Below are 13,770 nucleotides of genomic sequence, written 5' to 3'. Positions count from 1 at the left end.
GTTATCTTTTTTAGACCTGGTCGGGAGGTGGTCTAGATTTGCATTATTTTTGTTTGCTCCAGTTGTGGCAAAATATGCTCAAAAATCAAAAACATGCAGATAATAAATTTGTGACCACTGAATCCGTCCAAAAATGGTCTAGCAACACCAAAATGTCAAAATGATGGATTTTTGAACAAAAAAAGCAATAGAACACAATGATAAATAACCCCCATTGTGTGTGCGCTGCGAGGTTCGGCCATGCTCCCTCGTGACATCAGGCCACGCCCTCTCAATGAAAGTCTATGGGAGGGGATGTGAGCCGTCATGCCCCCTCCCATGCACTTGCATTGAGGGGGCGTGGTGTGACATCATGAGAGGACGTGGCCGACCCCCGCAGCGTGCATACAGCTTTCGAAACTAAATGTTCCGAATGCTGGCCAGTGGAGTACCCCTTTAAAGTTTATTGGCTTATTTTTTGCTGCAGCCAGAGCAGAATGAAAAAAAAAATTTGCTGGATAGCCCCTTTAATATCACAGCTGGCTTTGGCAAAATAACCTAATGGGTCACCTTTTCTGGATTTTCTTAAGAGTACCTTTTCCAGGTCCCTTTGAATGTGTATTGTAGATGCAAACTGCTATATTTATAATTAAATCTGTGCATTTTAGGGCAAAAACCACAGCAAAAAGTTACGGAATTACTGTGCTTCAAGTAGTTGTCCGGCATCATCGAGACACACTTTACCTACAGAGTCACCTGGATCATCTTCACTAAATGTAAGTGTCTGGTTAATGATTTTGCCTTGTAGGTTATGATGTCATGTTACTTTACATAAGAATAAACCTTCATGAGTGGGCTTATTGCTGGGTCCAAACTCGCCTGGATTGGAGAAATTTTGTTATGTGACTCTTACAGAATGATTTTATGATGTAAAGCAACTAAATCTTATTAGAAAATTATGACCATGAATTTGACCTTGAGGCTGAGTGTAAAGAGGGCCTGTTGCTGGTTCTGTTGTTGTAAGTACATGTATTCCCCAATAGATAACAACTCTGGATCATCTTTTCTTACAGCTCTGCCCGGAAAAGCACATTTGCACATCCAGGCAGCGCACATCCGATTAAATTAGGAAGGAATTTAGTAAATATAGGAATTCCTCACCGAATTTCACTGACATTTTTTTCCATTTAAATTAAATGTGCCATCAAAAAATAACCCTTGTTTTAATCAAGTTTTATGTTAAAGTTGGCCAGCACTATGGTCATTTTTCAAAAATATAATTTTTTTGTTGATTTACCTTTATAAATTACTCTAAGGTATGTTAACAGCTCATAGTTACTTTGTTGGTTCTGCAGCCTTTCCACGTTTCCTGCTGGAGTTCTGCCCTTGACAGGGTTTTGTTGGCAGGACTTGTACTTTCAAGTGGCAGGCTTGCTCCCGATAGGCTTCTCCCCTGAAATTCTGATAGGACCCACCCCCGGAAGTCTATATAGGCTTTAGAACATAACAGGAATTCTTATGAGATCTTTTGCATCTTCTCTAATATGACAGTTTTTTTTATACCTATGTTATTTTATGGCTTCGGGTCCAATAATACGGCATTTACATGACAGCAGATGCACCTGCTCTTATGTAATGTAAATCAAGGCATAACATTGCATAGGGAGACATTGTATATACTCTATATCTTGATTTACATTGCTTGAGAGCAGGTGAATTTGTTCTGCTTTCATGTAATGCAGGATTATAAAATCCGATGCCAATACGCATAGCATTTTCCAGCCCCACAGTTGGTCATACTGTCGACATGCTCATACTGAATAAAAGGAGCAGATATAGTCATCCCTTAGTACAGACTTAATAGAGGCCACCAGACGGGATACAAGTGCCGCGTTTAGGGACCACGTGACCTCTCATGTCTGTGCAGGGCTATGGACGAAAAGGTCACATGAGGCTCCCCAGGACTCTGTTTTAAAAACGTATCAAGGACACAACATGGTTTTTCATAGAGGCAGCTGGTCCATGGACATGGAAAAGGAGAAGACGCTGTATGTTAATACAGGTAACAGAATGATGTTCCAAAAATTTACCTTTGCCCTAAAAATGTGCCTTTAGTAGTAGTGTTTAACCCCTTTAACCATATATTTTGAGAATTTTTGGTGAATTTTTTCTAATTTTCCATTTTACGATCTATCTATATTTTATAATAGTCCAGAACTCTTGCAGTTTCCATTCTGGCCAGTAGGCCTAAAACTAAGCTGAGACTTCATGCTCTTTGCAGATCATTTCCCTGTAATGCCTTTCTTCTCAGAGCAGACAGGATTACAATGAAAGGTGACACCAGTAGAGAAATAATACTGGATCCACAACAATTCGCAGCAGAGATCAGCATCACCTTTGTAGAATAACCTTGTACAGAGAATGCCCAGTAGCGTCTCTATTTCATCTGAATGGGAAAGGTCCTTTCTATTGTTGTCTTTGTCCAGGGGTCCTGCTGTAAAACATATCACTAAATGCTGTTAAAAAAAAGCTTAGGCAAGATAGCTGCCCCAAAATATTGGAAAAAGATCAAATAAAAAAATTACAATCAGAAAATAGAAACAGTTTAGAAAAGAAGAATGTTTCAGTGTCTGTCTCTAATCAGAAAAATATATATAGGTAATACATTCCCTTTTAATTGTATTGAAAAAGTAAAAAGAAGAAAAATACTGACTGTGCCCTCACTACTTTACATTGTAGCAGTGTCTACAGTTTTTCGGTGTTATCACATGAAAAGATATAATAAAATGTTTACAAAAATGTCAGGGGTGTACTCATTCATGTGAGATACTGTAGCTAGGCCTGGGTGCCACTAAATAGAAAATCCTACCATGAGGTTGAGTAGGGAGCATATGGGATTCCTAAATGGGTTATTATGGTCAAAATTTCACCATATATGCTTTAGATATGCCTTTTGTAAGTTTAGAGGGGTTAAACATTTTTTTTTACCTTGTATAGGGAACAAGGGAGAGAGGTTGTAATGCTCAAAGAAGAGCAAAAATGTCCTAGTCTTAAATATATACAGTCATGGCCATAAATGTTGGCACCCCTGAAATTTTTCAAGCAAATTAAGTATTTCTCACTGAAAAGGATTACAGGTGTTTGGGGTCTTGCAGTCCAGGATGGGGTTAAGTACTACTGGGCTGCCCATCTGCGCCATCTCACGGCATGGTCGTCCTATCATACCTATAGCCGATGGACTGAGCTGGAGAAGCTTTGGCTAGCCCCCTTCCACCCCAATACGCTGCTATGGTCCCCTCCTGCTTCCTCTGTCTCTTTATCCCCCCTACTGGGTCCGATGGCATTCCCTAAATTTGTCTGGGGCTATTGTTCTGTGAAATTTAAACTGTTCTCCCCTCTTCGGTCTTTTCTTTATCATCCTGACTTTCCTTTCGGCCTCTTTGCAGTTATGCTGCGGGAATGGGGATCTAGGGGCCTTTTCTGCTGGGTGGATGTTTTAGACCCTCTCTCTCGCTCACTTCTTCCCTTTACTCAATTGCAAAGTCCCTGGGATCTGCCCTTGTCTGAGCACTTTCAATATTTGCCGCTGCAATATTTTCTATCCTCTACCACTGTCTCCTCTGTGATTTCTATGCCTACTGGGTTTGAGAGGTTTTGCCGTGGTGAGCCTCAGACGAGGGGCCTTCTCTCCAACATCTACTCTCTGTTTCTCCAGCCTCCTGTGGGTGTCCCGGTGTCACACCGTTATATGGGTCGTTGGGAAGATGCTCTTAACACGACCATTACTGTCCCTCAGTGGAGGGTTATCTGGGAGAGGGCCTCTAAGGCATCTATTTTACGGCCTATAAGGAAACCCAATACAAACTGATTATGGGATGGTATCATACTCCTGAGCTGTTAAATAGGTTGAACCCTGACATCCCCCCCCCCCCCCAATGCTGGCATTGTGGGGTTGGTTTGGGTACTGTGTTTCATCTATTTTGGTCCTGTCCCCTGATAGTGGAATATTGGCATAAAGTGCAGAGGTTGCTGTCTGCTGTACTGGGAGTGTCAGTCCCTCTTGACCCTCTTATCTATCTTCTTCAGCTTTCTCACTCTACGCTATCTAAGAAACTATTCACGCTCTTCATGCACATAGCAATAGCAGCTAAAACCTTAATTGCTAAACGCTGGAAGAGGACCCTCCCTCCTTCTGAATCTGACCTCTTATCTCGCATACGGGAGATTCGTTCTCTGGAATCTTTAACGGCTTCCCTGAATAATTCTGTCCCTTCGTTTCTCTCAGTCTAGGAACCCTGGGATTGTTTTTCTGATAATCAACCGCCTTGATACACTCTTTTCCCTTACTCTCTCTTCTCACTCTTTCTCTTGTTTCTCCTATCTGCCTCCCTGTGTGGGGTACTGTCACTTTCTGTTGGTCTTTGTGTCCCCCCCCCCTGCTCCCTTCCCCTTCCCCCCCTTGTTTGTGGCCCTTGGGCCTTTTCTCTATATTTGCTGCCGTGTGAATATATCCTTGTTTGCTTTTATTATGTTTTCCGGCGGCTGTTTTAGTTATGGATTTACATGTTGGTCCCGAGGGCTGGTGGTGCTTCAGTCGCTGTACTAGCCTGTCCTGGCTCTGTCATTTGCAAGAACTTTCCTTTGTTTAGCTCTGTTTGGTAACGGGCCCCAGCCCATATGATGTTTCCGCTGTGTTTTCTTCTGTTTTGATTTGTACTTATGAAAATCTTTAATAAATATTACACTTAATTAAAAAAAAGAAAGAAAAGGATTGCAGTAACTAGAGATGAGCGAACTTACAGTAAATTCGATTCGTCACAAACTTCTCGGCTCGGCAGTTGATGACTTTTCCTGCATAAATTAGTTCAGATTTCAGGTGCTCCGGTGGGCTGGAAAAGGTGAATACAGTCCTAGGAGACTCTTTCCTAGGACTGTGTCCACCTTTTCCAGCCCACCAGAGCACCTGAAGGCTGAACTAATTTACGCAGGATAAGTCATCCACTGCCGAGCCGAGAAGTTCGTGACAAATCGAATTTACTGTAAGTTCGCTCATCTCTAGCAGTAACACATGTTTTGCTATACACATGTTTATTCCCTTTGTATGTATTGGAACTAAACCAAAAAAGGAGGAAAAAAGCAAATTGGACATAATGTCACACCAAACTCCAAAAATGGGCTGGACAAAATTATTGGCACCCTTAACTTAATATTTGGTTGTACACCCTTTGGAAAAAAATAACTGAGTTGCTTCCTATAACCATCAATAAGCTTCTGGATGGAAGTGGAATGTTGAACCATTCTTCCTTTGCAAACTGCTCCAGGTCTCTCTTATTGGAAGGGCGCCTTTTCCCAATAACAATTGTAAGATCTCTCCACAGGTGTTCAATGGGATTTAGATCTGGACTCTTCAGAACTCTCCAACGCTTTGTTGCCATCCATTTGTGGTTGCTTTTTGATGTATGTTTTGTCCTGCTGGAAGACCCAATATCTCAGACGAAAACCCAGCTTTCTGACACTGGGCTGTACAGTGCGACCAAAAGTCTGTTGGTAATCCTCAGATTTCATGATGCCTTGCACACATTCAAGGCACCCAGTGCCAGAGACAGCAAAACAACCCCAAAACATCCTTGAACCTCCACCATGTTTCCCTGTAGGTACTGTGTTCTTTGCTTTGTAGGCCTCATTCCATTTTCGTTTAAAAGTAGAATGATGTGCTTTACCAAAAAGCTGTATCTTGGTCTCATCTGTCCACAAGACGTTTTCCCAGAAGGATTTTGGCTTACTCAAGTTCATTTTGGCAAAATGTAGTTTTGCTTTTTTAGGTCTCTGTGTCAGCAGTGGGGTCCTCCTGGGTCTCCTGCCATAGCGTTTCATTTCATTTAAATGTCAACAGATGTGCACTGACACTCATGCTCCCTGAGCCTGCAAAACAGCTTGAATATCTTTGGAACTTGTTTGGGGCTGCTTATCCATCATCCGGACTATCCTGTGTTTACACCTTTCATCAATTTTTCTCTTCCGTCCACTCCCAGGGAGATTAGCTACAGTGCCATGGGTTGCAAACTTTTTGATAATGTTGCACACTGTGGACAGAGGCAAATCTATATTTCTGGAGATGGACTTGTAACCTTGAGATTGTTGATATTGTTCCACAATTTTGGTTCTCAAGTCTCAGTTCTCTTCTCCTCTTTCTGTTGTCCTTACTTAGTGTGGCGCACACAGACACACAATGCAAGACTAAGTGAACTTCTCTCCTTTTTATCTGGTTTCAGGTGTGATTTTTATATTTGCCCACACCTGTTACTTGCCCCAGGTCAGTTTAAAGGAGCATCACATGCTTGAAACAATCTTATCTATCCACCATTTTGAAAGGGTGCCAATAAATTTGGTCAGCCCATTTTTGGAGTTTGGTGTGACATTATGTCCAATTTGCTTTTTTTCCCTCCTTTTTTGGTTTAGTTCCAATACACACTAAGGGAATAAACATCTGTATAGCAAAACATGTGTTACTGCAATCCTTTTCTGTGAGAAATACTTCATATGTATATATATATATATATATATATATATATATATATTTGAAAAATGGCACAATATTGACTATTTCTGTAGATTGTATGTACTAGTTATGTGATGATGTTTTATGATGTCACTAATATTTATTCAAAAATGACCCTTCAGCTTTGCTTAGATTTATATATATATATATATATATATATATATATATATATATATAAAGCAAAGCTGAAGGGTCATTTTAGAATAAATATTAGTGACATCATCATCATCACATAACTAGTACATAAAATCTACAGAAATAGTCAATATTGTGACATTTATGCAAATATTTAGACAATAATCATATCATGCAGTACATCACATATATATGCCTGTTACAGAACCCTATAGTGAAATGATTAATATATAAATACGTGGGCTGGCACTTACCAGAGAATGTAAATAAAAAGCTGTGTGCATAGCTAAAAGAAAAAGTGGCCCCTAAGGGTGGCTTTGTATGTACAATACAAAGTTTTTTTATTGGTTTGCCAAACTAAAAAAAAATGCAGGAGAGCTTATTTAGCGTCATGAAAATACTAGGGATGCTGAAGAACATAGTTATTCAATTGCCAAGCTGTATCAGGTGAAGGAGTGTAAGATTCTTGCAATCTCATGAAGACGGTGGCATGGTTAAACCATGATAATGTACCAATCACCACTCTATTTGTGGAATAAGAAATTTGTCAAATCAAGAAATAATCAGTGCGCATATAAAATCTATGTGGGTAAGAGAAAAATGTTAAATTCTGTTCTGTTGTATGCTCCAAATATCATGTATGTCATTTTTAGACAAATATGCCACCATGGGGGATAGGCTCAGTTATTCTAGATGTGACAGTACAATCCATAGATTGCCACAAGGTTTTATTAAAATTCCCTATTAGGATAAAATAACCCACTTTGATTTTATTAACTATGGATAAGAGGTTAAGAGGTATATAAAGAAGCAATGTTGTTCAAAGATAGGTATGGGGTGATGTTGTTAAAGGACGCCAAAGTAACCCCTTACCCTCTATCTTTTCCTGTTAGACTGAAACGGCCGCAATATCCTTTACAGCTATAGAAACCTCAGTTTTTTTTATTGTGGGAGATAAATACACATAAGGGAAGGATTATGCATTAGTCTATAAATATCTGCAACATTAGAGGGTAACTGACCAGTCCACTTACGCTGAACCCAATGCACAGGGTGCTGGTGAACCAGGCTACAACGAGGTATTACCTTGATCTGTGGCCTGGTTCAAGAAATACCCATTGTATCAGCCTCCATTGCTTATAGCTGGCTTTGTGCAATGGAGGCGGGACCAGGCATGCTGGGTATACAGGGTCCCGCCTCCATTGTGCAAAAACGTCTATAAGCAATGGAGGCTGATACAACAAATATCCACGGATCCGGGTAAGCGATACCTCGTTGATACTTAGGTTTAGTGTAAGTAAATCGGCTGTCAGTTTTCCTTTAAAGGGGTATTCCGGTGGAAAACAAATCAGCTGGTGCCAAAAAGTTAAACAGATTTGTAAATGACATTTATTTGAAAATCTTTAGCTTTCCAGTACTTATCAGCTGCTGTATGCTCAAGAGGATGTTGTGTATTTCTTTTCAGAGTAGAAGCAAATCCCCATAGCAAGCCTCTTTTGCTCTGGACAGTTCCTGACATGGGCAGAGGTGTCAGCAGAGAGCACTGTGGTCAGACTGGAAAGAACTACACAACTTTCTTTGTAGTATACAGCAGCTGATAAGTACTGGAAGGGTTGAGTTTTTTTTTAAACAGAAGTAATTTACAAATATGTTTAACTTTCGGGCACCAGTTGATTTGAAAAAAAAAAAAAAAATATTCCACTAGAGTATCCCTTTAAGATGCATTTTTTGGACCTTAATAACCCTAATAAGAGCAAAAAAAGAAGAAAGAAGGTGTGAGCTGTCATAGATAAAAAGCAATAAAAATGCTAAGGGGTATTCCATATAAACGGTGGGCACGTTTCAAATAAAACATGTACTGTACATATCTGAACTATACAGAGCAGTACATCACAAAAGCTTCTTGTAGGGAATATAAGAAAAGACAAATGTACAGATTGGGTAGCCTCAGTGACTCAATGCCTCAGTAGAGAGCGCAGGGGAGCCCAGAAAATCGATAGCCTCAGATGCAGACAACTGTAAATGAAGAGAGCTAGGTGCTAGACTCAAAGGCCGAGGAGAACCTTGAACAGTGTCCAAGAAGCTTTCACTTATCTTGTACAAAGGCCCTCTACCGCACCTCTCTGTTCTTCAGATAAAATGCTATCATGAGAGGAGTCCAGAGACAGAAGGGGCTCAGACAATAAAAGATTGATGCTTACTTCCACCTCAGGGGCCATATGGCTTTTGGTGTCCAGAGGCTGAGCCATAGTGCTACTAGAGGGAGTCTTGCATTGGCAGATAGTTTAGGGACATGTCTCCAGTTGGAAACACCCAATTGACTATTAAAGGGGTTATCCACCATAAGGTGATTTTAGTATGTACCTGGCAGACAGTAATGGACATGCTTAGGAAGGATCTGCGCTTGTCTTGGGGCTAAATGGCTATGTTGTAAGATTACCATAACACTGTGGCTAGCTTTTTGTGAACTGGTATTTCCTGTTTGAGTTTTCTTATTTTGCCTACAAATCCCAGAATTCCATTTTTTCTCCCTCCCACACATCAGCCACCCCACCCATTGAAACATAAATGAGCTGCATCTATTCAATAGACCTGTGGTTTTCAATCAGGGTGCCTACAGCAGTTGCATTAGTTGCAGTTGATCTCTCTCCCACCAAGTGATCCCTCCACCCATTGAAGCAGACAGGCTCCCTGTCATCAGCTGACTAGTGAGTCAGGTCTCAGCCGCATTGCAACCTGGGAAAAATCTGAGACAACAGTCATTTTGTATGCTGATAAAAATAAATATTGTGGTGAAAATCACATAAGAATTGTGAGAAAACCATAACACACAGATACTATATTATGAACTACACTAACTTTACAGCCCCTGTATGCATGGTCAAATAAAAAAAAAATCCTGGAATACCCCTTTAACTGGTACATTTCTTGTAAGAAAACAGTAGTGACAGAGCCATAAGAAAATATGAGCCAGAATTGTTATTTAATGGGGAATTTAAGTATGGTGGACATGTATCACTTGTGGTGCGCAGCACATAAATAAAGCTCCATTCATTTTTGGGCCCCTAGATTTACCAAACGGCACATGTTCTTAGTAAATCCCGTGGCTCCATGGCTGATGATGCACCTGGCACACAAATATACATAACCTTTTGAGGCGGTGTATATTTCTGCGACTTCAGGTGTCACAAATTGTTGTGAATCTTTAGCATATGCCTGTCTCACTTACATAGACACAAGAGAGGGAGAGAAGCACCCTGCTGTGCGCTTCTCTCCCCACTCGTTCTAGTGACACTTCAGAAGTCTTTTGTAATGACAGGGACATTTTAAATTGCAATGTGAACAGAACCTTACTGCTTGCTGTTGTCCAAATCATTGTTTAGAAAGTATGCACTTGGTCTACTTTGTTCCACAATATGTTCTACGTGCTACATCAATGTCTACACAAGTTGCAGCTCCCATTTTAGGCATCTTTTAATAAATGCTATATTAATTTATTATGAGAATTCGGGTAGAAAAACATTAATTTATTATGATTCTTTGCTTTCTTCTTCCTAAGAATACATTTCATTTCTATGCATAGAGCTGAGACCCAGCTGTATCCACTGGAGGGCGCCTAGAGTTTAGTTTTGTGTTAGGAGAAAGTCATTCGGCATATTAAGGCTGCACTGTGTTGGCATATAACCACTACTGCATTTATGTTCCAGTAGGATGGCTTAAAAAGGTCCTGCTGACTGATAAAATAATACGGTATGAATTCTTATATTATCCCTGGTACCCTGGATGTACGCAACACAAGCCGGTCCTAAATCTCCTGATATTTTCAGGATCAGACAACTTAAGTGCTTGTTTTATGGCCAATGACAATGTATCTTCTGATAGCTGACATCTAGAGAGTGGAAGTACCTGTCATAAGCTTATAGAATGTGACTTACATTTACAAATTAAATTATGGGACTCCATAAAAAAAAAAAAAAAAGTAATACATTCTATTATAGATATATTATAGACAAAGACTATTGGTAATAACAGACCTTTTTAAAATGAGGGAATCTATTCCTATCATAATAAAGCTTAGTAGGAGGTTGCCATATATCTTAAAGACAATAGCAGAACACAACAATGCTGATATTGGGGAGGGGAATATACAGCACTAATTCAGTGTCAAGACGTGCTGGTATGTTACCTTACTGCTCTTTATGGTGCCTAGTTTATATATTGTGCATGATGACATAGATTCTAGAATTGACAATTCGTGGTAGAAAAATACCTCCTAGTCCATCTATTCTGCCCTTATATTATTTCCTTTTTATTTTATCTTAGGTAGATATATTTTTCTGTTTCAATGTTTTTATTAAGGTTTTCAGATATATTTTTATCCCTGATTATATGCTTGTCCTCAGTGCACAGAGCCCTGCTTGACCTCAGTGTACAGAGCCCTGCTTGTCCTCTGTGTACAGAGCCCTGCTTGTCCTCAGTGTACAGAGCCCTGCTTGTCCTCAGTGTACAGAGCCCTGCTTGTCCTCAGTGCACAGAGCCCTGCTTGTCCTCAGTGTACAGAGCCCTGCTTGTCCTCAGTGTACAGAGCCCTGCTTGTCCTCAGTGCACAGAGCCCTGCTTGTCCTAAATGCAAGGAGCCCTGCTTGTCCTCACTGCACAGAGCCCTGCTTGTCCTCAGTGTACAGAGCCCTGCTTGTCCTCAGTGTACAGAGCCCTGCTTGTCCTCAGTGTACAGAGCCCTGCTTGTCCTCAGTGTACAGAGCCTTGCTTGTCCTCAGTGTACAGAGCCCTTCCTGTCCTCAGTGTACAGAGCCCTTCTTGTCCTCACTGCACAGAGCCCTGCTTGTCCTCAGTGCACAGAACCCTGCTTGTCCTCAGTGCACAGAGCCCTGCTTGTCCTCAGTGTACAGAGCCCTGCTTGTCCTCAGTGTACAGAGCCCTGCTTGTCCTCAGTGTACAGAGAATCAAATAAACTACCCCAATAGGTAACTGATTCCACGCTACATACAAGAGCATAACAAAAAGAAAGAAATGCGTTGTAGAGATCAAACAATACTTTATTGAATACACAAAATGCATTAAAAACCCATAAAAGGGATTAGAGAAAATACAATGAACAATTATGATAATAGCCGCAATGGACCAGACTGAAAAATGGTGGCTACCAATAAATATAAAGATAATGCACAGGAATGTATGGAAGCAAATCCTTATTGTTGGGACTAAGCCCATATACAGGAGTATAACATGATAAAAATGGTTACTCTGATGCTAAATAGATTATAGCAAAATGTAAAACAACATATAAAAGACCACAGTGTGACAGAGTATACCTGGGTAACCAACGCCTAACCCAACGTTTCGCTACTGCTTCAACACCTAACCCAACGTTCGCCCCGGATGAAGCAGTAGCGAAACGTTGGGTTAGGCGTTGGTTACCCAGGTATACTCTGTCCCACTGTGGTCTTTTATATGTTGTTTTACATTTTGCTATAATCTATTTAGCATCATAGTAACCTTTTTTATCAAGTTATACTCCTGTTTATGTGCTTAGTCCCAACAATAAGGATTTGTTTACATACATTCCTGTGTATTATCTTTATATTTATTGGTAGCCACCATTTTTCAGTCTGGTCCATTGCGGCTATTATCATAATTGTTCATTGTATTTTCTCTAATCCATTTTATGGGTTTTTAATGCATTTTGTGTATTCAATAAAGTATTGTTTGATCTATACAACACATTTCTTTCTTTTTGTTATGCTCAGTGTACAGAGCCCTGCTTGTACTAATTTAATAGTAGCATATAAAAATACAGCTTAAGATGTGCCTGGCTCACCCACAGGGTGTTTTTGGGCAAGTAGCTGTTTAAATATAATAAGTTCAATAGATACCGCCACAAATAACCATTGCACTCAGAAAGGACCATGTGTTCTTGTTGTAAGTACAGTATGTATCATAAATGATGACTATAATGAGTGCTTGTAAATATAGTCAACTGTGTGGCCTAGAAACACTTGCAAAATACAAAGCGCCATTCCTGCTGAAAAAAGTTTGTGCATCGCTCCTATGGAGAGAAATGCATATACTGTCAACTGCAAGAAAATGCAATATACCATGTTAGTGTGTCTTTATCACTGTGTAGGTGTGTGATGCAAAATTAAACAATACCAAATTGCATGTATTTTTAGGGCTTTTCCTTATGTAACATTCATGTATTCGGACTGTGGTTGAGAGATAATACTCAGTATGCGTAATTTGGATAAAACAGTGGAAGTGTTGCAATCACAGAACCTATTGACTGATGATAACCAAACATTTTTTTTCTGTGGATTGAAATGTAAAAAATGGGTATTTCATATTGGATATGTAAAGTGGTTATCCAGAAAAACAGAGCTAAAGTTTTTTCAGAAACCGCTCCCCGTCTGTCTCCAGGTTGGGTTTGGTTTTGCAGCTCAGTTTCATTGAAGTGAATGGAGCCAAGTTGTAATATCACAACCAAGCTGTGGACAAACGTAGAGCTGTTTTTGAAATAAATTAACTCTGTTTTTTTAAAACTATTAATAGTTTTTTTTAAACTATTAATAGTTTTTTTGTTAATTGGTTTTAATTAATTAGGATTTCTTTTATAAACATGATGGAACTTTAGTTCAAAAAATAAAAGTTATGCGTGTAATTTATTCAGGTGACAGCCCCAAAAAGTGGAGGACGGGTGATTCTTGCTACTGAGAATGACTACTGCAAACTATGTGATGCTTCATTTAGCTCTCCTGTGGTCGCCCAAGCACACTACCAAGGAAAAAACCATGCCAAAAGATTGCGCCTGGCTGAGACACCAGCTAATGCCTCTATGTAAGTATTAAATAAGCCGTTTTACAGAAGCTTTAAAAACAATTAGGGGGAGATTTATCAAAACCTGTCCAGAGGAAAAGTTCCTGAGTTACCCATAGCAACCAATCAGATCACTTATTTAATTTTTCAGAGGCCTTTCCAAAAATGAAAGATGGGATCTGATTGGTTGCTATGGGCAACTTTTCCTCTGGACAGGTTTTGATAAATCTCCCCTTAGAGTTTTCCTTTTGTTGCATATTGTGGCA

General features: G+C 39.9%; 1 protein-coding gene across 5 annotated transcripts in view; it reads left to right on the top strand.

Moving 5' to 3' along the window:
• Window positions 1-13,770, top strand: part of ZMAT3 (zinc finger matrin-type 3) — a 96,209-nt gene that overhangs the window by 61,992 nt on the left and 20,447 nt on the right. For all 5 annotated transcript variants that reach the window (XM_056565229.1, XM_056565227.1, XM_056565226.1 and 2 more), the window contains 2 exons: window positions 648-755; window positions 13,359-13,525. In XM_056565229.1, coding sequence (XP_056421204.1) covers window positions 648-755; window positions 13,359-13,525 — 275 coding nt within the window. The remainder of the gene's footprint in view (window positions 1-647; window positions 756-13,358; window positions 13,526-13,770) is intronic.

Source organism: Hyla sarda, chromosome 3, assembly GCF_029499605.1.
Source record: "Hyla sarda isolate aHylSar1 chromosome 3, aHylSar1.hap1, whole genome shotgun sequence".
NCBI lineage: Eukaryota > Metazoa > Chordata > Amphibia > Anura > Hylidae > Hyla > Hyla sarda.
The sequence above is the reverse complement of the archived record's forward strand: the minus strand, read 5'-3'. Positions and strand labels throughout refer to the sequence as shown.